We start from the raw sequence: 25,207 nt of genomic DNA on the forward strand, positions 1-25,207 counted from the left end.
AACCCACAAGTTCTTCAAGGACTTTAAAGCCATGAACTTTGACCACTATGAACAGTAGTACTAAGCAGCAGGTGGAACTTTGAACGGAGAATTTCAGTAGGGTGTGGTGCGGAGGTCAAAATGCAGACCGGCTGTGCGGAGCAGCGCTCCCGAGGTGTCACTCTTCAGAGTTGCTGATGTTATGGAACTATGAACTTTCTCTGCAGTTTCTGTAAAAATCAGCAGCTCTGTAAGGCCTCTGAGCTGTTCAGCAGATGTACTGTAACCATGGCACTGCAAACCTCTGCAGGAAGGTGTGAATCATAAAATAGTTAAACACTGGTGCTGAAACCCGCAGTATGACGAATCATGCAGTTCTGTGGATATTTGTAGCTGGAGCACAAGATTCGTCTGCAGCACCAGCTGTAGTATGAGAATCCTTGTGTGGACGTTTTTTATGTCTCTGCTACCTCCTTCCCTGCTTTCTACCCTGTGCCTAGAGAAAGCACCTCTTTTATTTATTGAGACTGAGAGCCGAGCTGTCCTGTACCCACCCTCCTGCTCTTGGCCCGCTCAGCCGGGCTCTGAAATGCTGGAGGCAAGCCGATTACCAAACCAAAGGTCAATTTATTGCCAGAGCTAGCATTTCTTTCTCGCTGTCAGTCTTCCTTTCTTCCCTCTTTGCACTACCAAACGAGTTTTCCCACTGCCAGCTCTTTCCGGCCGCAGGAAAAGCAGCGCTCCCGGATTCGCAGCGCTACGCCACCCAACTCCCCGCTGCCCTCAGGGGCCGCGCCCGCGCTGCGCCCGCCCCCGGCCCCGCCCCTCCCGCCTCGCGCTCGGCTCCGCCCTTCCGTTGGGGGCTGCGGTGCGGCTGCGCGCGGGGGCAGAAGGCCCAACTGGTGGCGCGTGCGCGGCAGCGGGGACGCCGGGCCGCGGAGTGGGGCCGGCGCTGGCATGGCGGAGGCGCGGCCCGGCTCAGGTGAGCGTGGCTGCCGCGCTGGGGGAGGGGGACTGTGGAGGGGCACCGCAGGATTGGGTGGGCGCAGTGAAGGGCAGGAGCAGTCACGGCTCCCCAGCGATACTAGTGGGCAGAAAGTGGCGCCCGGGGTCGCCGCCGACCGCTGGCTTGTGTGGGCTGCGGCACCACCTGTTGCGGCTGCCCCGCCTCTGCCCGCCGCGACTTGGAGGCGCCTGTAGCGCCCAAAATGGCCGGGCTCGCCGGTGCCGCAGGGCCCCGTAGGAAGAACTTTTACCGAGGAGGAGCGTGCTTACTCCTGGTATGTGACAAACGATTGTAAGGTTTCTGGTAGCGCCAGAGAAAATACATAGAGAAGAGCTTGGTTAATGGAAAGCCTGTCTGCTCCCTGCCCACCCGTGTCCTTGAAACCCAGGTTTCAGGCTGCCCTCATCGAGCAGTGACAGTGACAACGTCTCAGGCCCACGGGCTGCAGTAAAATAGCAGCTTTTTGAGGTGTCTCAGAAGGATCTCTGAGTAGAAGTCTTGGACGTGCAGGAGGTTACTGCTTAGAGCAGGTGCTGCCTGCTCTGAGGGATCTTGGCAGGGGCTCACGGATGAAGAGCATCTTAGGGATACGGCCTGGACAGGGGTTGAGGGCAACATGCAAGAAAACACTTTCTGTTTTGTTGTGCCCTGCTTACTTGTATGATGTGAGTTCAGATTAACTTTAGTTTTATTGGTTGTGGTTGCTGAGGAGTGGGGAGGAAACCTTTCAATATCGGTATTTCAGCCTTGCTCTTAATTATTTGTCCTGTATTCAGGGTACTTAACAATAGAAGAACCCTTATGTAATTTTGTCACGAGTATGTATCTAGAAATAGTACTGTTGCTGAGAGTAATTAATTTTACTTAGTTTTTCCATCTTGTTGCTTAATTTTATTGTGGTCCAGGTAGACCTTCTCCAGTAATCAATGTCACATTGAGGTCAGTTGATGTGCTGACTAATTTCATTGTTCATAGAGTTGTTTGGTTTCTGTCAGGGGGAATCCTGGGGTTTTGTGTTTTGGGTGTAGAAGAAAGTATAATTTTCTACTTTTGCAGCATGCTGGTGTTAATTCAGATTATCAACAGCCAATGCCCTCAATAGTATCCCCTTTTCTTGGTAGCCTGGCTATCATGATGGAGAACTTGAGTTCATTTTTTGTTGCTATGAGAAAGGGTCCACACTGCTGCCTTGACAGAAGTGAAATGGTCTGGGGCATGGTACCGAGAGGAGAGACATAGCTTCAGTAAAGCTGCTGCAGTCAAATTTCTTTTTGTCTATCTTTCATGCTGCTAGTCTGCAGGTCAACTCTGATTGTGATGTCTTTTGTATAGTATATATGTATTGGAATAAAGAGTCTTAGGTATATTGGGCTAAAAAATGCTTTACTGTAAAGCTGTAGATTAGTCTGGATGGGACACCATTTCTACTTATAATAGAAGTATATTATAAGGCAGTAGAATGCCTTATAGTACTTAAAATAACACAGATATTGTTACTTGGGATTAAGTTCTGGGGTTGGTTCATTTTTTGTGGTAATACTTACTGTGCTCTCAAGAAAAATCTCATAGGTAAGTTTTGAGTTGTACCTGTGCAGTATTGGAGTGGAAACTGCATTTTGCATTGCAACTTCAGGGATAGAGCAAATGTCTGATTTTGAAAGCTTAAAATTGAAAGATGTTTCTGCTCTCAGAGTAGAACAGGGGGTCAAAGAGTGACAGTTTTGGGTCAGTGCAGATGTGCTGCCCATCCAGGATATTTTGTCAATAGCGAAGAATTATTGAGACCCAGGAAATTATTATAAAAGACAAAGAGGAAGAATATAAGCAGCAAGGCAATTGTGTAATAATTGTTCACATTGATGCTTCTCTCTAGTTTAGGTCCCTGTGCACCTAGAAGGGATGAGTGTATTGTATTTAATAGCTGTTGATGGATTTTTTCCCATCAGTTGCTGTAATTGCTGTTGAATGTAGTTTCATTTTTTTTGCCATCATAAGGACAACTGGGTGTTATACATTGTACAATGCATCATTAAGCTGAAGATAATCAGGGAATTGCTATAAAGCATTGAGTAGCCCACTGTAAGGGGGAAGAGAAAAGTGAAAACTTTAAATGTATTTGTTTTACATATGTAAAATCCATTCTGTAGTAGGTCCTTTTGTTAGGATAGTAAAACTACTTATGACAAAATCCTACTTTCAAATTCTCTCCCCATATCCTCTTGAAATGGGCTGGCTAAAACTTTAAAGTTCCATTTGAAGTGTGGATGCACTGAATTGGACGTGAAACTGGACAATAGCATAAAAAGACAATAACACCACACTGTGCACCAATATACACAGGGGACTAACTAGCTGGAAAATAGCTTTGCAGAAAAGGTGAGATGAGGCCACCCCTGGAGTGAGTCCAGCAAAGGGTCATTAAGATGTTTAAGGAATTGGAGCATCCCTCACATGAGGAGAGGTAGAGACAGCTGGAACTGTGTAGTCTTAAGAGATCTCAGAGTGATCTTAGTGCTGTGTACAAAATCTGAAAGGGTGGGAATAAGGAATATAGAACCAGATTCTTCTTAGTGGCATTAAATTAAAGACGTCACAGGTACAAACCACACAAAATTCCAGCTGAACACAAGAAAAAGCCTTCTTACTGTGAGAATGGTAATAACACTGGAATAGGTTGCTCAGAGAGGTTATGGCCTCTCTGTTCTTGGAGATACTCAAAATCCCAGTGGTTACAGTTATGGGCAACTGACCTATTTTGGGCAGGATTTTTGGACTAGATGATTTATAGAAGTCTCAAAATGAGACATTCTGTAATTCTGTGAATAAGCTGATTTTGCATGTTAGTCTCTAATAATTTCCATCAAGAGTTGTAGGAAGGGAGCATATCTTTTATGACATGATCTAATACTGTGAGTTGAAATAAATTATGAGTTTTGGGCATGCAGATTGTTTTGCCTGGAAATGGGTTGCACTGCTTGCGTCATTAAACCTGAAACAATATAACTCCTGCTTAGGAAGAAATTCAACATTTTGATCTTGAATCTGTGTGATCTTGAAAATGAGATGCTGTAGGTGAATGTATAAAGTGATAAGAGAAGACAAAAAATATAAACTTGGTAGTCTGGTTTAAAGTTTCCAGTGCTATGGGGAAAGTGTCAGATTTCCATAATGCAAAATTCATTTTGTGTTTGTTTTTTCTGCTTGTTTTTGGGGTTTTGCTTTTGTTTTTTTGGATTGTTGTACTGTTTAGTAGAGGCATTTTAAGAGCTGCAGGGAGTGTCTTCCATGAAACTTGTGCTTCGTGTGCAGTTGACTGAGTCATCTCTTGTCTGGGTATATGTAATGCTGACACAAATAGATTGTTGTGTGCACATTCTACTGTCATCTATCTTTAGGTGAAAGAATAGGTTATTTGAATTGCTTTAAAACTAAAGACATCCATCCTGAAATTATCTTTCTCTTACAGGTGAAAGACAGTATATAAATAGAACAACTATTAACAGAATATTCTGATTGGAAGGGGACTCACAAAATTCATTGAGTCAAATGCTTGACATCACACAGGGCAATCTAAAAATTAAACAGATATCTAAGTGCATTATTAAAACAGTTCTTGAATACTGAAAAGTTTGGGGTCATGACCACTTTCCTGTAAAGCTTTTTTTCAGTACTTGAGCACCCTTTAATTAAAGTTTTTTCCTGATATTATCCAATCTGACCTCTCTGTGACCAAGCTTTAAGCTTTCCTTCACATCCTATCACTGGCCACTGGGGAGAAGAAATCAGCAACTGCCTCTCCCCTTCCCCTCATGAGAAAACTGTAGGCAGCAATAAGGTCACCCTTCAGTCTCCTCCAAGCTCAACAAAGCTAGTATTTTCAGCTCCTCCTCATGTAATTTAGTCCTTATACCATCTTTGTTGTCCTCTTTTGGACACCTGATATTTTTATATCCTTTTGCATTGTGGAGCCAAACACACAGCACTAAAGAAACTATTTTTGCACACAGTGCAAGGCACTATTTTTGGCTGAATTTATGGGTATTTAATTAAAAGCAGTCAGTTAAAAGATGTCTGAAGTCCATTCAGAAACAATGGTAATATTCAGTATTGTTTGTTTCATTACAGTTTTGTATTGATAGGAAACTTCAGAAGGAAATCAGTTCTTCTGGTCTGGGAGATAAAGCTGAATTAATTTAAGAATAAATAAGTACTAACTCTGATGCCTAAGGGGCTGTTCTGTGGACTGTGTTATATTTTTTTCAGATTAACTTTGTCAGTATATTTTTTTCTCTCTTATATTTGTTTCTCATTATCAACTTGATACTAATGAAAGTACATTATTTAATGGTTCTTAAAAAACTAATTGATTTATATCTTCCTGAAACCATGAAACTGTTCTAAAATATGTCACTTAGGCATAATGTCTTTAAGTGGCACTTTCAAATGTCATCCTTAATGTATTCATAAAAAAAGTACCTAAGCTATTCGCTGTGCTGTTCCCAAGTATAAACTCTGTTTTTGAAGATGAGCTTATACTTGTTAAAATGAGATGAGTGCTTATTAATTTGCTTCATATTTTTAAATGTGTCATCAAATTGTCTTTCTGAAACCCCAGGCATTCTGGCTCTGTCAACAGTTAATGTTGAAGGGGTTTAATGTTAGGGCAGAACAGGCATGAAACCATATGGTTTTCATGGGCTTCATTCTAATTCAAGCCAAAGTTCCTAGGAATTTTAAAATCATAGAACCACAGGTTGGCTTGGGCTAGAAGGGATCTAAAAAGTCATCTAGTTTAAACTCCCCTCTGAAGGGTAGGGACATCTTCCACTACACCCGCTTGTTCAGAGCCCTATCCTGTGTGGCCTTGAACACTTCCAGGGATGTGAACACTGCCTTGGGCAACCTGTTCCAGTGCCTTACCACTGTCACAGTAAAGATTTTGTTCTTCATATCTAACCTAAATCTCTCCTCTCCCAGTTTGAAGCCAGACCCCCTTGTCCTGTCACTACATGCCTTTGTAAAAAGTCACTATCCATTTTTCTTGTGGGCTCCCTTCAGGCACTTGAAAGTTGCTGTTAGGTCACCTTGGAGCCTCTTCTCCAGGTTGAACAAATCCAAGTCTCTTAGCCTTTCCTCACAGGAGATATGCTTCATCCTTCCAGCCATCTTGGTGGCCTCCTCCACACCTCCTTCAATTCAACTAGTTGATGTCATTCATGTGCTAGGGACCCATAGCTGGATGCAGTGCTCCAGGTGCAGAGTACTCAGAGCAGAGTAGAGGGCATGAATCAACTCATTTGACCTGCTGGCCACATTTCTTTTGATGCAGCCCAGGATAAAGTTGGACTTTGGGGCTGTGAATACGTGTTGTCAGGTCTTGTCTGCCTCTCATTCAGCAGGGCCATTCTTGATCTGTTCATTCACCAGCCTTTATTGATACTGAGGGTTGCCCTGACTCAGGTGCAGTGCTTTGCCCTTGGTCTTGTTGAACCTCATGAGATTGCTGTGGGCCTCTTCTTGAGCTTGTCCAGATCCCTCAGGATGGCATCCCATCCTTTAGGTGTGTCAGTTGCGCTGCTCAGTTTGGTAGCATCCGCAAGTTTTCCAGGGGTACAATGTATCTCTTCCACTATGTATAATTACTGAAGGTATTAAACAACAATGGTTGCAATACAGAACCCTGAGGGACACCACTTGTCATGGATGTCCATCAGGACTCTGAGCTGTTGACCACTACTCTCTGGATGTGACTTTCCAGCCAATTTCTTGTCTACCTAATAGTCCACCCATCTCTCAGAGAGAGCAGGATCTTGGGGAAGACCATATTAAAGTCCTCACCGAAGTCCAGATAAATAATACCTGTAGCCCTTCCCTTGTCCACTTACTTAGTCACTCCATCATAGAAGGCCATTAGGTTGGTTGGGTGGGACTTGTCCTTGGTGAAGCTGTGCTGACAGATCACCTCCTGTCCTGCATGTACCTTAGCATAACTTGTAGGAGGATCTGTTCCATGATGTTTCCAAACACAGAGGTGAGACAATATAGAAGCTTTTTCCAAAGGTACTGTGTTATCCTGTGTTTATTTTATAAAAATACAGGCTGGACTTTAGCTTTGGGGCATCCCTTTTACTTTGAATTTTTGTTTATGGATGTGTAAACATGTCAGAGACAATTTCATCCAGTGATAGCTACTTAATTATTACATTTGTACATTTATTTTGCAGTTTCTTGTCTTGGCAGAAATCAGTTTTAGTAGAATTTACCACTCTGGAATTTTCTTCATTATGTAGAAGCTGACAGCAAGAATAGGCATCTTATTGATGTAAAAAGTGCTAATGAATTATTAATATTTTGGAATAAATATCTGAATCCCAGTTTATATTTTTTCTGCAGACTTAATAGATTATTTGAAAAGTGCATTGAAAATATTACTTCAACAGTTACATTTCAAATCCTGGTTAGATTTCTTGGAGGCCATGCCCAAAGGTCAATCTGACTGTAATTCCTTCATTCGTTTTATATACCACATCTCATAATCAAAGAAAAGAGTGGTCTTTAAAAATAGAATATGCTTTTTAGAGGCAAGCTGTGTGGGTTTTGCAAAACCTGTTTTCATTAATCTTTAGCTATACATCAGACTTTAAATTTTAGAGTATACAAAAGAAAACTTTAAACAGCTAATAAAATGTGTTGTTTCAAATAAGCTTTGCATGTAATCATAGGATTGCATTCTGCAATTACAAGATTGCATTCTGTTTTCAAATCAAAATGTGTGAAACTTAAGTAGTCTATACTGAATGAGTGTAAAAGAACCATACTTTATAATTGTACTGCTCTTTTTTAGTGATAAAAAAGAAACTGGCAAAACCCTGGGGAAACTGAAAGTAAGAGTAGCTGTAGAAAATAAAATAGACTTTAAAACAACAATATTGTCAATTTTTTGCACAGGATACATATGCTGAGAAAAATAGAATGTTTCTAGGGAAGATGCTTGCAGTCCAGGTTCTCTCAGATTTATAAGCGTAATGTTGGTACCTACTAGGGTCTGCAGTCCTAATGAAAGAGTAGTTCAACTGGAAGGGACCTGCAATGGTCATTGAATCCAGACCTGACGACTTCAGGGCTGATCAAAAGGTGAAGCATATCAAGAGTGTCCAGTTGCCTCTTGGAGACTGGCAGATAGAGGGTATTGACCACCCTTCTGGAAGGCCTGTTAAAGGTTTTGAGCATACTCTTGGCAATGAAGTGTCCCCTCATGTCAAGTCTGAACACCTCCCTGCTCCTAGTCGCCACCCCCTGGGGGTCACAGCTTTGAACCATTCCCACATGTGCTGGCACTGGGTACCAAGCAGAAGAGTTCAGCACCTGCATCTCTACTTCTCTTTTGCCTGAGTTAAGATTGATTCTTAAATCAGTCTTGAGCTCTTTTGAAGACCAGACTTCTGTCTGGTCTTCTCATTCTGTTCTCTCAAAATCAGGTTAGTATTTCAGCTTAAAAAACCCCATATGTTGTATTTTTTCCTTTGGCTGCCAGCTTTCACATTGCAGCTGTGACCATTCCTAGAGTTTTAAGATAAACTTCTTTCACTTGAAAGCAAATCAAATTCACTGAAAATAAAAAAAAAAAGAGTATATTAGTGCCTTGAACTGTTCTGGTTTATTCTTCCCTTCAAAATGTTAATTTCCACAATATTTATTGGAAAAAACAGTAGGTAGTTCAGGAACCTAGATTGCATTAGCCTTTCAGAGAGTCTCTTGGCCTAAGTTGTGGCCTAAGTGCTTGATTATTTTTTTTGAATTGGAATAAACTGCACTCTGCCCTACAGGTGGGGTAACCTACCCAACCAGTAGAATGGGCACTACCTACATATGATTTTATAAGCCACTTTTTTTTACATTACTGTGTAAGATTTAATCAATATGCCACAGCCAATTAAACTATCCCCGATACTCACCTAATTTCTGTTTCTGGCAGGAACTACTGTCACAATGTTACAGGAAATTCTCTTTCATTTATCTAGAGACATTGAAATTACAGAAGACCTCTGAAGTAGAAGCACGGTTCATGTTGATAGCCTCAGAAAAAATAATTTTACACTGCTGCCCTGTGCCATTTAATATGTCTGTTTGTAGAACAGTGTAATCAGCGTTAATGCAAGTATTTGCTACTGATACTTTTAGTTTATATTCAAAGTTTTGTATAATATTCAAATCTCAGATGTAGACACTCTATTTAAAGGACCCCTTTTTTTCAGGTCCTTGTATGTATGTAAACATGCTAGGAAAAACTTTAGATATTAAACACTCATAATCACACTTGCATATCTTGTACTGCTTCAAAAGTTTTCCTTCACCTTTTATTTTGATATTCTTAACTCTGGGTCATCACAGTCCTTCCGTAAAGATGACAGGACAAGAAGGCTTCTACAAAACACTGTATGATTCGGTTCTAGTTTCTGGACACTTGTTTGCAGTTGTTCTGTCAAGTGTGGGATTCATTGAACTTCTGGACCTCTGCATGGATGGTAATTTGGTTGAAAAGAAGTATTTACTGCTTAAGTTTCATGAATTTGTATTTTTTTAATCTATTTTTTAGGTACATTGAATTTTAGTACTGATGCTGCTGATTCCATTCCTGGAGAAAGACAACCTACAGATATAAACTGGGTAAATAAAGATAGAAAAGACTCTAACAGTAATCAGAGTAGAAGTAATATACAAATTCCTAATCTATCTTCTGAAAGAGGTACAGATTATGAAAGCTCTTCCACAAAGCATCGTGGCTTTTGTAATCCAGAAACTCAGTATGGGAATTCTGAAGACTTCCACCAATATTTTGGTAACAGTAAAAGTTTGAAGAATCGCAGTTTGCAAAGCCAGAGATTGCACAGATTAAGAAATGATAGCACATGTGCTAGAAATAAGATAAGGCAAAGTACTACTGATACTTCCGCAGGTCCGGGAATTTCAGATGCTGCACTAGTACCTGGTAGAAGAGCACCTCCTAGAGGATACAGTGATTTTCTCTCCTCAGAGAGCGACAGGGAGGTACCTAATGCAGATAGCAGAGGGGCAAAGCCAAAGAAGACACATCTGATGCATACATCTGGCAGAGGTTTCAGGGAAAAGGGAAAGCAGATACATGACCGTGAAAAGCGAGTGAGCTCTAAACAGAAAGCAGAGCTGTTTGAAAATTTTCCATCTTTGGATTTGACACAGTCCGACTCTTCAGAATCATCTGTTGGAAAGGCATTCTGTGATGCACCTTTTGGAAGTGGGGATGAGCAAAAAGGTTACAATAATGTAAACAAAAGATATCCCCGGAAGCCTGTGTGGAATAAGCCCCCAGTAGAGAAGGACTCTCAGAAAAGACATGATTCTCACCATAGTAAAAATACAAAAGTAGGTAAGAAGTCTTCTGTTGCATATACTCCAAAAGATAAAAATGAAAGGAAGAAAGAATTTGTTGCTCACAAAAATGATGAAAACGTGGCCAGTGAAACCAGACATCAGTTGTCTGAGTCTCTCAGGTTCAATGGAAGAAAGTTTCTGCTAAAGGGGGATCAAGTACCTTCACTTCATTTCAGCTGGACCCAGTACTGGAAAAAGCAAAGTGACGTACCAAAAAACAAAGAAACTCATACTGGTAAGTTTTTGAGACTGTCCTGGATTCCTATATGAAAGATATGATCTTGAATAATTTAAAGAGTCTTTGCTTCAGCTCCTGCCTTGAGTACCTGAAGAGGCTTATTATTTCACATTAAATTGGTATTGGTTTCAGAGGGTAGAATTAAATGTAAATGTATGGTTTCTTGGTGGGAACAAATACCGTAAGTTTACTAGAGAAGGACAGATTTTGTTTAAAGTTTTTTCTATTTTGATACCAAACTGCAAATGATGACCTAGTCAGGTACCATATTAAAATGTGTATGTTGTGGGAGTAAAATTCTGAGCATTCTAAACAATGGGGCTTGAGAAGGGTTGTGCTGAAACTGACTTGCAGAATAGGTCTTCTCATGTTTTATGTAAAAGTAGGAGAATGCCAGACAGAGAAACAGTATTCTACTCATAACTGAATTTTAGGTGCTTTTTTTCTGCACCTTTGATGCCTTAGAGAACCTGTAAATGAAACAATACATGCTTCTGCGATATTATTAGTATAGGAGGTAATATAAAAGCTGGTCTTTACTGGAGGCCTCCAGGGGCAAATATAGAAAATGCCACAAAAGCCACCCCCAGGGGTGCATACAGTTTTATAAGTTTACTAAATTAGCACAATCAACAAAAATCACCAATTAGGAGCACAAGTGGTGATGCAATTCACTCCTAGTTCAAGCCCCTTCTAAATCCTTCCCCTTCAGATGGAACTGATCCTTGTTGATGAAAATGTATCTCGAAGAGCTGTTTTTCAAGCTTTGTTTCTAAGGAAAACCAGGATATAGCATAGGGGTCTTGGAATGTGTTTTGTCTTTCTGCCTGTCAGGGCAGGGAAAAGTCCTGGGGAAACTAGCTATGAATGCAATAATAGGCTACAGAGCTCCAAATATGTGTGTGAAGAATACAGAGAATATATAAAAAAGACAAAAAACATTAGCTGCCACCTCAAAAGGTAATTAGAAATAGAGGCAGTATCTGGATACTATTTTTGGAAGTTTGAGAATAGAAACATATGCTGTTGACAGTGTAAACCAGACCCAATTTTTGGCTGTCTGAATGAATTTTATGCTGACACATACCATTAGTGACTGAAAACATTAAATGGAAATCAGCTGAATCTCTTCAGTGCTATCATACTGGTTTCTGTTTCAACAACTTAGGTAGCTTATTCTTACTGTTTTGCATAAGCTTAAGCACTAAGTGTTAAGAGGCTTAAATGTTCAGAAGCAATAAAGAGAAACACCAAGAATTTTATTTATTTGGTTTTTTACAAAGCATATCAACCTTATCTTCTGCAGCACAGAATGATAGAGATGGGTAGACTAGTTCCAATTATCTTAACTGTGATATCAAATCTATTTTAGACTTTCCTTCTTAGTATGTCCTATTTCACAGCTGAGAAAGTAATAGCATAATCAGGAAGCATAAGATACGTGTAGTTGGAAATTTTCTTCTCTTAGGAGGATCAAGATTTTCCTTGATCTTCTCTAACCTAAATAAATTAAATATCCTGCTCCTGGGTTCTATTTGAATCATAAAATTGAAGATACATCAGTCTTTTTCCCAGCATTATTGTTAAATGGAAAACATCACATGCAATAATCAGGAAGATAAGTAATAGTCTTTCCCAGGGAACTTGAGGAACTTCTCCCACCAAAATAGTACTTTATTTGGGAGCTCTTTTGGAAACACTGTCTGCCACTGTTTTCAGGGAACTAGGATTGTGGGTTTTTAACTATTTCTGGGACACCTACAGTTTCTGAGCATGTTATAGGTTTAGTCTTCTGGAGAAAAGAGGTGTTATATGAGGATCTTCCTTTACAGCAGATAATAATTATGGGATAACAAATAGAAATGACTATTAGTCCTAAATGTTGTGAGGCTTCATGCAGGAAGGCTAGAAACTTGAAAATTGTATTGAGGGCACAGTGTTAACACTTGCAAGCCATGGGCTTGCTTGCAGTCACATGTGGTACAAGCAGATTTTGAATTGACAGTAATTGTTTTCTATTTTTTTTTATTTTTTTTTTTTTTTTGGTATTTCCTTCATTATGAATTTGAACTTTCCTTGTTGTTATCTGGTCTAATCACAGAGGAGCAAAGAGCACTCTCTGTGAATAAAGCTGAATGTACTTGGGTTTGAATATTCCCAAAAACGAGATTAAAACACAAATGAGGTTAGATATAAAAAAAAAAATACATATTTTACTTAATAGGAAAAGAGGCAAAGAGAAAGAAAGAGAAAAGAAGTAAACAAATAAAAGAAGGGGGCCAGGAGGAGAGAACAGTGAGAGTGACAGAGAAAGACTAGGTAGGAACATATCACCCCTCCATGGGTTCCAGTGACATCTTGTTATTCCCCTCCCTCTGGTCCTGGTGGTGAGGGTCCCCTGCTGAAATGTATAGAATCCAGTGGATTAATCATGGGCCAGGTGAGAATGCCCAGGTGCCTCCCCTGAGAGGGCCAGGTTTGACACTGTCACCTGCAAAACTGTGGATCCGTTGCATCATGTTGCATCACATGCAGTGCTCTCTGATTCAGGGTCTGGGGACCCCTTGGAGTGGGCCTTTGATGGGCCATGGCATCCCTTCTGCTTTCAGTCTCATGGATGTCTGGTAGATGTGTCTTTCCCGGGATGGGGGCCCTGCAGTTGGGCAAGGCTGCACAGCAGTGGATGGGTGTTCACTACCTCGGACTAGAGGCTATGCTGCACATCCAGAACCTCTCCTGCTCCTGTTTGGTGTCGGGATCTGTGCAAGTCTGGTAGCAGATAAACCTGGGGCTAGACCCTCCACACCAAAACTTCTGGACATCCCTGCCATGGATGCTTGCTGTTCCAGTCTTCACCATCATTTCCCAGCTGCTTTGAACAGCAGTGTTACTTTTCTTATCTCTGTCCCTTAGGCAGTTTAACTCACAGTTGAGGGCCTCAGCCCAGAGACCCCATTCAGGGTGCAGTGGTCTTCCATGCAGTTTTTGTTATGCAATTTGGTATAATAGGCAAAAGTCCTTCATGAAAATGTTTAAGCCATAAACCATAACATTTCAGTCTCTGACACTTGTATTGGCACCATCTTAAAATGGTACAGTTTTACACTGTACACTTGTAGTTAATATATTTCAAAATCCTGTGGATATTTCTAATGCACATTTGATAGTCTTACCTTGATAGGTGAGAATTAATCTGACAGAAACTAAGCTTTATGTGGTGCCTTTCTTATGGTTGCACATCAGGCTGTTTTGACTTTAATGTGGGGTTCTTGCTTTATTTTCCAAGTACTTTTTCATATTCGTTAATATGGCTCAAAAGACCCTGTCCTTTGACTGTTGTTCCCAGTAATGCCACTCCTAAAGCACTCACTTTATGAAGGGCTTATTCCCATAATCCAGGTCCTTTGCTGTTAATATTTGTTATGTCATCTCCTGGGAATACTTAAGGATGGAAATTAAATGTAATTTTGGCAGAGATTTCTGTATTTAAGGGCTTTCATCTTTTTGGTTTAAAGTGCATGCAAAGATGAATTTCCCATATAAAGTGATGAGTAAAATCTCAAACTTCTGCCAGTGTTAAAACTATTAATTCATAAGATCAGAGTAACTGCTACTTGTCAAAGTGGAATTTGCATTGCCACTTCAGTAGGAATCTTATACTCCTTCTTCCTGCTCCGAGGCTAAAAAAATGCATATCAAAAAAAAAAGTATCAAACTGGAATCTTCCAGGTATAAACTAATACCTTATTTATAGCCACAGAGGTAAAATAAGTTTTGCTGTAATTTAAATGAAATCTTGGAATTTAATCTGAGTTTCATTTCTCAGCTAGCTGTTCTTTTATACGTGAGTAATATATTTTTTTTGCAGGGTCGTTGATTGAACAGCTGACCACTGAGAAGTATGAGTGCATGGTATGCTGTGAGGTGGTCCGAATAGTAGCGCCAGTGTGGAGCTGTCAGAATTGTTACCATGTATTCCACCTGAATTGCATCAAGAAGTGGGCACGATCACCAGCTTCACAAGCTGAAGGTTGGTATTTTCTCAAATATGTATTTTGTAGATATTCTATATTATGTATAAATATTGTATGCATAATATATGTGATATATTCTCAACTATATAAAATAGCCAAATTCATGTGTTGCTTATGTAGTGAAAACTATCTAGAAATACTGTTTAAGATAATGCTGTGACCCACCTCTGAGGCAAGGCAGCCAAGTTTGTTGTTAAAGGGATCCCTGGGGGTGGATTAAAGTGAAACAACAGTAAGTAACTGATATAACAACAAATTTTATGCGAGCTGCTTTGAAACCTTAAGTAGAAAATGGATCTGAGAAGGGGTATTGTAGCCATTCTGAAGTGTATGATCACCCTAAGAGAGGAAAATTTGAAAGAGAAAAACAGAGGAAAAGAGAGATCTGTCATCACCCATGGCTTCAGTGATGTGGCCGGGGGGAATTGTCACAGTCCGTGGTCGCAATATGCCGTCTGAGTCCATTGGAAATGGAAGCATGAATAGGCATCAAAATCTGGGGGGTTTATAACCCTGATTCTTCCAGTAAACACTCCAGTCTGGGAGGAATTCTGGGTATACACAGTCTTCTTTCTAGAAGGTTCTGAAGTCTGGCAGTGTCAAACAGGGGATTTGAGTGTCTGTGTCTGGATGTGCCTGGAAAAATTTTCGGAACAAAGGTTCCAAGTTCAGAGTTTTGTAGCTGCGTGGTGGTGGCTTGTGGTGTGTCATGGCGGGTGGAGGTGGTAGACTGCTGTGACCTTCCCAGAGAAGCATCTTTAAAAAGATGTCCTGGGTGCACAGGCACGTCTTGCTCCTGCTGAGTGATTTCAGTTCTTGGGTGATTTCAGCCACAAGCGACGCAGAAGGAAGGGACAGAGTCTTCGTATGGGGTTCCACAGAAGGTCTTTATTGAGCTCCTACTGTGAAAGGGGTCAAGGTACGAAGAAATCCTCAGGCAGAGAGAGCAGGGCTTTATATAGGGATAGTGAGGGGTTAGGCAGAACATCAGAATGAATGAGAGCACAGGGTTAGAACAAAGGGGAAGGGCCAATGGGATACATAAAATTAACATACAGCAACACTGCATTCTGGGGGAGGCTTCATGGTTCTTCCATGACCACGGGGATTGTTGCTTTAGGGTTGTCCCTCCAGGGGAGTGTAGTAAGCTTATTCCCAGCTGGTTTACTGGCCTCCACAGTGGTGCAGAAGAGAAATTGGCATAAAAAACCCATCTTCCCTGCCTCTGTAACAGCCATTGCTTAACTGCGGTTTCTCCTTTAGTTCATACTTTCTTCTTTAGTTAAACAAATTGAAACAGCTTGTTTAAGGGAAAATTTAGCCATAAGGTGCAAATGGTTTACTACAAGCAGTAAGCTGTAAACAAGTTTTAAATCAGGTTTTTTTTTTTTGGTTCTGTGTATGCCTTATATAATCCTTATAACTTGATTCTTTCCAGTGCTCTAGCTAAACCTGGTTTCCAGATTTGGATACATAAGATCATTCAATGAAATCAGTGAATCAGGATGCAAAACTCTGTGGCTGTGCTTTTACAAACCAAGAAGTGTCTCCTCTCTCATCTGTGCTTTGCTGAGCAGTCAAGCAGAAGATGCACTTGATGTATTAGTTGTCTGCTTTTACTCAACCACTTTTTAGTTTTTTTCCTTGGATATAATACTCCCGAAATCCATCCCTCATGCCATGCAATGTAGGGGAATTCAGAGAAAATAGAAAGCTTCAGCCTTTGTCATCAGCTTAAACCGTTTCAGATTTCTTGTATTACACCACTTTTCGAAACTCAAAAGCCAGTATGTTATGACCTTTGAATCCTTTGATGTAAGCTAAGGCTGACTTGCGGCTACTGCTCAGTTCAGTCGAGTGGTGTAGACACACTGCAAGGATGATAATCCTGAAGTAGGTTTTATGTTTTTTCTGTACCCTGCTTGTTCAGTGTTTGCCATTTTTTATGTGTCTTCCTGTATCTCTCTGGGCAGACAGGAATTGCAATGTCACCTAGTTCCAAATGTTTGACAGAAGTTCTTAACAGACTGTAAATCTCCTGCAGAAAGGATTGGTTGCAAAGTTCTTACAGAAGATGCATAGTCAGACTTCTGGGTAGGGCTGGTGGTGAGCCCCAGTTCTCACTTGGCAAGCTTAGTTAAAAGGGGTTTGAGGTACTACTTTATCCTGAGGTGGGCACGTGGGAGAAATGCAGCAGCATGCTCAGGAGGTTAAAAAACAAACTTTATTGGCAAATTTTGTAAGCCAACTGAGCACGACTGTTGAGTGAGTCACCTTTTTTGGAGTTGATTTATCTCCCTGGAACAGCTTACTCCTTGACAACAGAGTAGCTGCTTGCTTAAAGGGGGCTTTTACCTTGCAAGACAGTAACCTTAGATGCTTGAATCCTGAAAGCATTTAAAATAGCAGCATTTTGGGCCATTTGCTTTTCTTATAAGAATTTGTGGGCTAAATATGTTTTTGTATTCTGCATATGAGAGAACTAATCATTAACTGAAGTTAAAGGTTGCGGCCTCAGTAGAACTGATACCAAACTCCAAGACATCGGTGCATATTTCTTTACCTGCAAGGCTCTGCTACTCCATCTTGTATAGATTTTGTGCTTCAGAGTGTATTTGTTTTACCATAGGTTGTTTCAGTATATGTTCTGCATTTCAGGCTTTGGATAATGAGGAATTCACTAGAATCCTGGCAGATATTGATGTCTGTTGTAGGGGAAATGGGACACTCTAATCTACCCAACTTCATAATTTGCTGGGTTTTGGAAAGGGGAGAAAAATGTTATTTTTTGTATTTTTGAAAACTATTTCCTTTGATTCTGCAAGTGTTATAATGAATTTCAGAAAATCTTAGCTAATTCAGCAGCCAAACTTTTCACTGGCATGTTTCACTTCCAGCGTATTTTGCTAATAAGATGAATTTTGAATGTTCATTTTATGTTTTGGCAGCAACTGAATGTGTCTTGGTTTGAAAGACAGGTGTCTGCCAAGGAAGGTGGGAACCTCCTTTGGAATGGAAAATATGCTCTACTTCCCTCTGAATCATTATAGCTTTGAAATTAAGGGGCTTTCAGGTGAAGATATGGGAAAAGGAATAACAGCTCTTTACCAGAATATATCTGTATAACAAGGCAGACAAACAACCACAAGGGCAGCAGAAGGAGCAGCAGCACAAGCCCAGTGACGCCTTCTCTGGGCCGCAGGCACTTTCCCCTCCGGTGCAGTTCCGGGCACAGCCGGCAGGGGGCGCTGTGGCGCGGGCCCAGCTGCATTTCCCTCACGTGGTAATGGTGGGCGGGCTGGATGGTGAAATGGGCTATAGCAGGAACCTCGGAGCTGCAGCTGGGATGGCAGAAACAAGCGTACAATCATGGGTGGCAAACAACATGCAACAGAAAACTTCTCAGGGGCTGCAGGGGTTGTGTGGACAGGGGGTGCTGGGTTACAGTGTAGCACAAAAGCCCAAGGCAGCAGCAGAAAACAGTGGGGCTGCACAGGGGCAGGTTTACTTCTCCTTAGAAGCTGCCACTCCAAGCAAGGGAGATCCACTCTCCAGGAAGGGGGAGAGGGTAAGGGCCCTGGATTTTCCTGGTGAGGGTCCTTTCTAATCAGATCATGTGTTAATAAGTTCCCAGTTCAATTGCTGCTCCTACGAGCAAAGACTCACTCACAGTAAGGAAGAAGCAGTGCAGGGCTGGGCGCTGTAGTGGCAGTGAATTCTCCCCGTGGTAAGCAGCAGCTCAGCTGTCCTCGGCAGATGCCAAGAGTGAGAGAGCTAGGGGCTAAAGCAAGCCTCTCAGCCCCCAGCCAAAATCTCGCAGTATCTCTGCCCTTCCCAAGAGGAGGCCCCTCAGGTAAGAGAATAGCCAGCTGAACCCTTCCCCCATCTTGGCCATCTAACAGTGGCTGGGTTTCTACAGAGAATGGGCCTCTATATAGGGCCTTGCAGCAGTTCTTAGTGAGTGTAATTCATAGTAGAAGGCTGAAAGTGTGTGTGTGTGTGCATAATTTGTCAAAATGTTCTGTGATCAGAGTAATCTTGAATACTCGGATGAAGTAGGTAACATCCCTCATGGGGATTCTATGTAGTTCTATCTTCCAGAACAATAGTGACTTGTGTCTTGTTATGAGAGAAAAGTAGGTATGGATAGTTTGGGGACAAGGCACAATGCTCAGCAGGGGGAAGCTTTGGCATTAATGAAAGCAAGGCATTACCAGAATAGGAGCCCTGGGACACCAACACTAATTAAATATTGGGACACTGTGCAATAGAATGCTTATTGGAAGTGAAAAACAGGAGTGTACAGCTCTCCTTTATAATTTGTGTTTACTAACACATTGTGTGTATGTTTTGCTTATACCAAACTCACTGATGTAATGCAGGATTATAGTCTGAATTTTGAGATTCACAGTAGGCCATCAGATTGGCATGGATGCGCAGGTGGGTGCACTTGAAAAGGAAAGTGAGCTATTCTGGATTACCATGTCAGTGTGATAATACGTGCTTAGGGCTTTATATGCTTGGATGGGATGATGCAGTGAACTGTCTTAGGTCTAGATTTCTAGGTTCCAGAAACTAGTTCCAGAACTAGGCTACTGTAACAAAGCCTTCTCACACTCTACAGTGTCTCTCTTCTCAGGCTATATTGAAGATGTCTTCCCTCAGAGACTTCTTTGCCTTCTATTGTCTTGACAGTCATCTGAGAAATGACAGCTGGTTTGGCCAAGGCAAGTGAAAGTCGCCTGATTATCTGTGGGGAGTCATAAGGCATTATTCTCTTCTTGGTCTGCTTGCTCTGTGCTGTGTTAAGGAACCTTCCCAGTCCTCCCATTCACAGGACCCTGTAGCAGTCGTACTCTCAACACCGTGCTGGGACCAAAGCCCCCCTTCACAGTGGACAGCTGCAGTGAGCCAGTGGGTGCTTTGCTTGACTCCCTGCTATGCTGAAAATCACGCTGTGAAAAGCCAGTGTCCATAAAGGAGACAGAGGAGTCATACAACTTTATTCAAATGAAGGGAGAGAGTCCACTGGGCCATGCCCCTATGGGGTCTCTTGCATTTTTGGAGGATGCAGCCTCCTTTTATCCTAAACTCCCAGCTGCATGTTGCCCTCCTTTCCCCATTGGGTTGAGGTGCTAGGAAGGTAAAGACTTCCCAAACTGCCTACTAAATATTCCCCCTTGAACATGTATACTCCCCTGCCCCCATCACACATTGTATGACCATTAAAATTAGCTGTAAGCCCATCCTAGGTGGAGAAGCTAATATTCATAAGTCTATTAAGCCTTTGCATTTTTCCCCAAAGTTCATAAGTTCAAGCTTTGCTTGGCTCTGCAACAAATTTGGGCACCTTGATGTTTGTAATGACCCTCACACCCATTCTTCCAGATTGAGTCATCTGTGAAGACATTAACACACATTTTTCCCATCTTTATTTCTACAGTGTAGACTGTCAGCGGCACTCAGAACTAGAGAATGGATTTTTATCGTATCTTAGAGATGTCCTGGTCAGGAGGAGGAGCTTTACTGGGCATCACTTTGCCATCATGTGGAAAGATTCTTTCCTGTAAGGAGGAAGCAAGCATTTTACTAACATTTTAAATTATGTCTTGAAGGAATTAGACTTTAAGGTATCGCATAGCTAAGGTCAATCTGACAAAAATACCTGCACTTCACACAAGACCTTTGTTTATAAAGGGGAAATTGTTACTGCTTGCCCTCTTCCTTCTACTTCTTTTAAAAACTGATGTCTAAGTGGTGTTTAACTTGTGCCCTTAAATTGATAGAGCAAACATTTAAATAATTTTGTCTGTTCTTTGTAGACAAGATAGTTTTACTCGTATTTTCATTTTAATTGGAAGGATTGGAGATATTGGAAGTATTTCTTTCTATTCTACCCTTGGACTCTGCTTCCAAGTGTACCAGATTGGTCCAGATACTGTCCAGTGCTGGTCCCTAACACAGCACTTCTAAACTTCTGAGTTTCAATAGTCAGAATAGAAATTATCAAAAATTTTAATAAATAGTTTCAAATAAGGAATCTTTTTATCCCAGAAGGAAGAGGATAGCAATTACTAAAACAATCTCTAGTAAAAGGGAATGAGGTGTCTTGATTCTGATTAGACGACTGTCCTTTTGGTGCTTTTGGTTGGAGTTCTGCCTGCTTCACTTTTGTTCATGAGAAGATTTGTGAAAGTGGAATGTTCTTTCTGTAGGATCATCCTCATTCTCACTTTACTTAGTAATCAGAGTTTGTAAGGAGTGCTTACCGGACCACTTCTTACAAATGTGTATGTCAGGAGTCATCCTACCATCATTCTATACTACTGTAATTGCACCTGAATTCTGGAGTAAAATTTTCATTACTTCTAATTTTGGAGGAAGGCAACTATGCATGTCCCTTTTGGGTAAACATACATTAATGTGCTTTGAGTAAAGATAATCAATGATGATTGTCTTGGTTCTAGAAGACAGGTGTCTGCTAGGGAGAGCAGGAGCCTCCCTTGGGATGAAAAAATGTAGACCCCCTCCCTCCGAATTATTATAAATTTGAAATCAAGGGGCTTTCAGGCAGAGATATGGGGATAGGAATAACAGTTCTTTACTAGTATAACCAGGCAAACAAACAAACAATAACTACAGCAATAACAAGAACACAGAACCAGGGACCCCGGGACAGCCTTCTCGGCTGAGATGGGATGAAGGAGAGGCTTTGTTTCACAAACCCCCTCGGGCGGGCAGTCCCGGTGCTCCTGCAGGGCTCCGAGGAACAGTCGGCTGGAAACAGCAGGGACGAGCTGAGATCCTGGGCCGGTGGCTGAGGTGTATCAGCAGCTCCACGGCGGTGCCTGGCACTGCCACACGTCCCGGCAGGGCAGGGGGTGCGAGGCCACCAACTAAGAGGGGAGAAGGAGAAGAAGCAGCAGCTCCGTCTGGGTGATGGCGAAATTCTCTTCTCTCTACTGCAGCAGCTCCGCGACCCAGCAAATGAACGTCCTTCCCCGAAGCAGAAAAAAAGACAGCCCAAAAACTGTCCTCACCCTTCTTTTCTGCCCCCTTCCCAACGCCCCCCCCCCGGCCCGGCCACTCTTTGTCCTTTGTCGAGCACCCCTAAGTACCGGTACCTAAGTCCCAGCACATAATGGGTAAAAATTCCACGGGCAGGCCAGAACACAAAAAACAAAACAAAACAAAAAAAAAGAAGGACACCTAACCCTCAACAATGATGAAGAAGAAAATATATCTTGCAAGGCTGTTTTTAATAGGTTCCTTCCATATACTCTAGAGAAACTGTTGAATGTAGAGGAACAGGTGTCCAGCTCCTAGGGAGTTGTTGATAGGTGAGGTCTTGTGCTGGCCTCCTGAAGCTCTCAGGGTACACTCACCTTCACAGCTTTTGAAGACATAACATGGAATCAGAATGAAATTGTTAGTGCAGCAGTTAAGTGTAATGTACTGTGCTATACTGTAATCTTATAAGGAATTCTGTAGTATTTAGTATGCTGGTTTTAGGAGGAGCCACATAAAGTACTTAGAGTTTTGTCAGCAAATACGCCTTTTAGTTGTCTACTGCCAGTTTTTGCCTGTAACTTTCAACACTTCACCCTGAGTTGCTTCATCTGAGATCCTTCAGTTTCTAGCAGTCAAAAGAAAAAAAAGTCTCAGTCAGGAAATGCAGATTGGTCTTGACCATGAATGTGAGAGTATATGCCTTGTGCCACTGTCCTGGAGCTGCTCAGCCCATAATCATGCAGATCTCTGCAGCAATCTTGGTGGCACAGTAATATGAGCCAGGATAAAGAGGGGTATGAATAGGCATGAAGTGTTAGAAAGAACAGGCATGCATTAGGTTTGCATTTCTACACTGTAAAGGCAATCTGTAATTTGGATAATTTCAATTTGTGAAAATAATTTCCATTGTACATTATGATAGGTAACATAAGTTGTTCAACCCAATTGAAGGTGAACCGAGGTGTGCCTCTTGTTGCACTGCAGTTGTCTTGTCATAAGTTGAGTTTCCTGTCTACAATCCCTTCTGCTTTTGTAACATGAAATTATTGTGAATCTTGGTCAGATTTCTTAATAGTGAAGAATAGTTCTGAAATTAAAGTTTTATTAATTTTATTAGCACTGAACTGATTAAGTTAAGAGAGAAAGTTAATCTTTTTTTTTCTTTTTAATATCTATATATAGATATAAAAACGTATCTCTCTTGTCTATGACCCTTTTTGTGGTCGGTAGTGCTCTCAGTTTCATATTCTTAATAGCAAGATGTGTATTGAATTGGGGAAAAGTCTTCACTAATGTCGTTTTTCTTCCACTTTACCGTTCTTTCTTTACTGCTAACCAGCACTGTCCTGAAACACGGAAGCAAGAAAACCACTATTTAATAAAACAGCAACTTGAAGAATAATGTCCTAGTCAATATCTAGCTATTATCAACTGTAAATTAATGAATTAGGTTATTCTCGTTTATATAACAGTGGTTTATTGTGCATGTGAGGCAACACTAAATTGGTCTTCTACAAAACACATAAATTCATGTGAGGATAGTGAAAAGAAAGTACAGGTGGTGCTTTGTGTGATGTTTTCCTCACCAGTTTCCCTCTCTTAACACTTTTTTTTCTCACAGGTTTAGATATGATGAAGGCTGTCTATATTCTAGCATTAGGGTATATGATAATAGAAAAATTGGAAGTTTAAAATCTGGCTTTACTTCAATAAAATGTTATAGCTTGTTGAAATGAAATACCATCGCTCTGTTTGTCAATACTGTATAAAATTTATTTTTATTAATGTGTTTTCTCACCACTTCTGAATATGTGGAAATACTGATTTATTTGCATCTGTGGTAAGAAACAAAGTAAAACAACTTATTCTAGGCTTGCAGATTAGTCTTTTATTTACTTCAAGTCCTTTTTATCTTTTCTTTATCTACAGATGGCAATAGCGGTTGGAGATGTCCAGCTTGTCAGAATGCTTCTGTGCAGGTTCCTAAAACTTACACTTGTTTTTGTGGTGAGTTTCTCACTTACTTTTGGAAAGAAAAACAGTTTTGTCATTTTGATTCTTTTTTGTTAATATGGATTTTGTTATTGGTGCTCGTTTGCTTACATGCCTAAAGCTCAATTTTTAAAAATTTCATTGACACTGGAAGGTGGCTGCACAGAAAATCATACATATGCTGCTTGAAAAAGAAAGAGAAAATACTAAGCCCCAAGTGGTAAATTCTTCCACAGCATTGTGTAAAAAATAGTGATTTTTATGGAATAATGATAGATTTTGGCTGTTATCTTTTGAGCTTTCCTTCTGTTGAAGGAATGGAATAACCTGCATGTGTTATGTCTGTCTTCATGGCAAGATACACCAAAATAATACACAATTCAAGGATACAACTACCTAAAACTTTAAATTGATCTAGCAATTTCATGATTTATGTTGCTCAGGAACACATGGAGCTTCAATAGGAAGAAATATTTGGGCTTTTCAGACCTCTGTGTAGATATGGATTTAATAAAAAAGGTAAATGGCATGAGCACAACACTCACCACGCCATAAATACAAAACAAAAAGGAGAAATGAATTATGGTACTTAATTGCACAGATGTGAATAAGTTTTGTTTGGAATCTATACTTCTGTGATCTGTATTGTTTTTACATAGCTTTCTTTTCCTTAAATCTGCGTCACTGGAAACTTTCACCTCACTTTCTAGAAAACAGTGTTCTGAAGTTGAGACAGAAGCTGTGTCCATAAACTTGCCCTAAAGAAGCTAGATTTGCTAAAATAGGAGAGTTCTATCTTTTTATCTAAATGTGTCAGTGAATCAGTTACAAACAGTGCAATGCAGTTAAGACAGAGTTTTTGTATAGCAATGTGTGAAATCTTAGAAATGTAGGGGTAATAATTGAGTTATTAGGGAAAATAATTCAGTCAGAACGAACTGACCATGAATGAAAATTAGACTTTTTAAGACAGTCTTCTGTCTGTTAGATAGGGAAGAAATTCTCCTGAGTCTAAAGGCAGTTTCATGGTTTAGGAGATCTACAGTAAGAACGTTAAATTGTCTGCAGAATTATTACTCGAAGAGCACCATTAACATAAGAGTTTAATCTTCTGTAGACAATTTTACATTAATTATATATAATTTGGACATCATCAGTCACTTATGCAAAGATACCTTCTATTTGATGCCAACCACCCTTTCACCCATGAGGAAATTCCTAGCTTATTTTTCTTCTGAAGCTTCAGATTTTTAGGACTTTCCTGAGTATTCAATTTGTTTAATTGAAACTCAGGTGAATAAATGCTATCTGTAGCATTTATTCATATTTTCCTAACTTAAAACTGGTAGAATGTACAAAGGTATATTAAAAAAATTAAAATTATGTAACTATGTCACCAAAAGTACATTTTCCTCCTGCTTTTGATTGTCACAACTCAAAGTTGTAACATTGGCTCTGTTGCTTCACTGTTAATTTAATTCCTCTCTTGTAGAGAGCCAAGAGAGTGTTCATGATGGCAATTAACCTTAACCCTGA

General features: G+C 40.7%; 1 protein-coding gene across 4 annotated transcripts in view; it reads left to right on the plus strand.

Annotated features, from left to right (window-relative positions):
• The first annotated feature begins 847 nt into the window (after positions 1–847).
• The window catches only part of NFX1 (nuclear transcription factor, X-box binding 1), a 77,181-nt gene continuing 52,821 nt past the window's right edge, over positions 848–25,207 (plus strand). For all 4 annotated transcript variants that reach the window (XR_015772547.1, XR_001331950.2, XM_005529945.3 and 1 more), the window contains exons 1-4: positions 848–961; positions 9,582–10,631; positions 14,503–14,664; positions 23,609–23,686. Coding sequence is in view for 2 of the 4 variants with exons in the window: in XM_005529945.3 (XP_005530002.1) it covers positions 937–961; positions 9,582–10,631; positions 14,503–14,664; positions 23,609–23,686 (1,315 nt within the window). In the remaining 2 variants the exon portion in view is untranslated. The remainder of the gene's footprint in view (positions 962–9,581; positions 10,632–14,502; positions 14,665–23,608; positions 23,687–25,207) is intronic.

This window comes from Pseudopodoces humilis, chromosome 1 (genome assembly GCF_049639895.1).
Source record: "Pseudopodoces humilis isolate 2021_Gansu_Grassland_sample_001 chromosome 1, ASM4963989v1, whole genome shotgun sequence".
NCBI classification, from domain to species: domain Eukaryota; kingdom Metazoa; phylum Chordata; class Aves; order Passeriformes; family Paridae; genus Pseudopodoces; species Pseudopodoces humilis.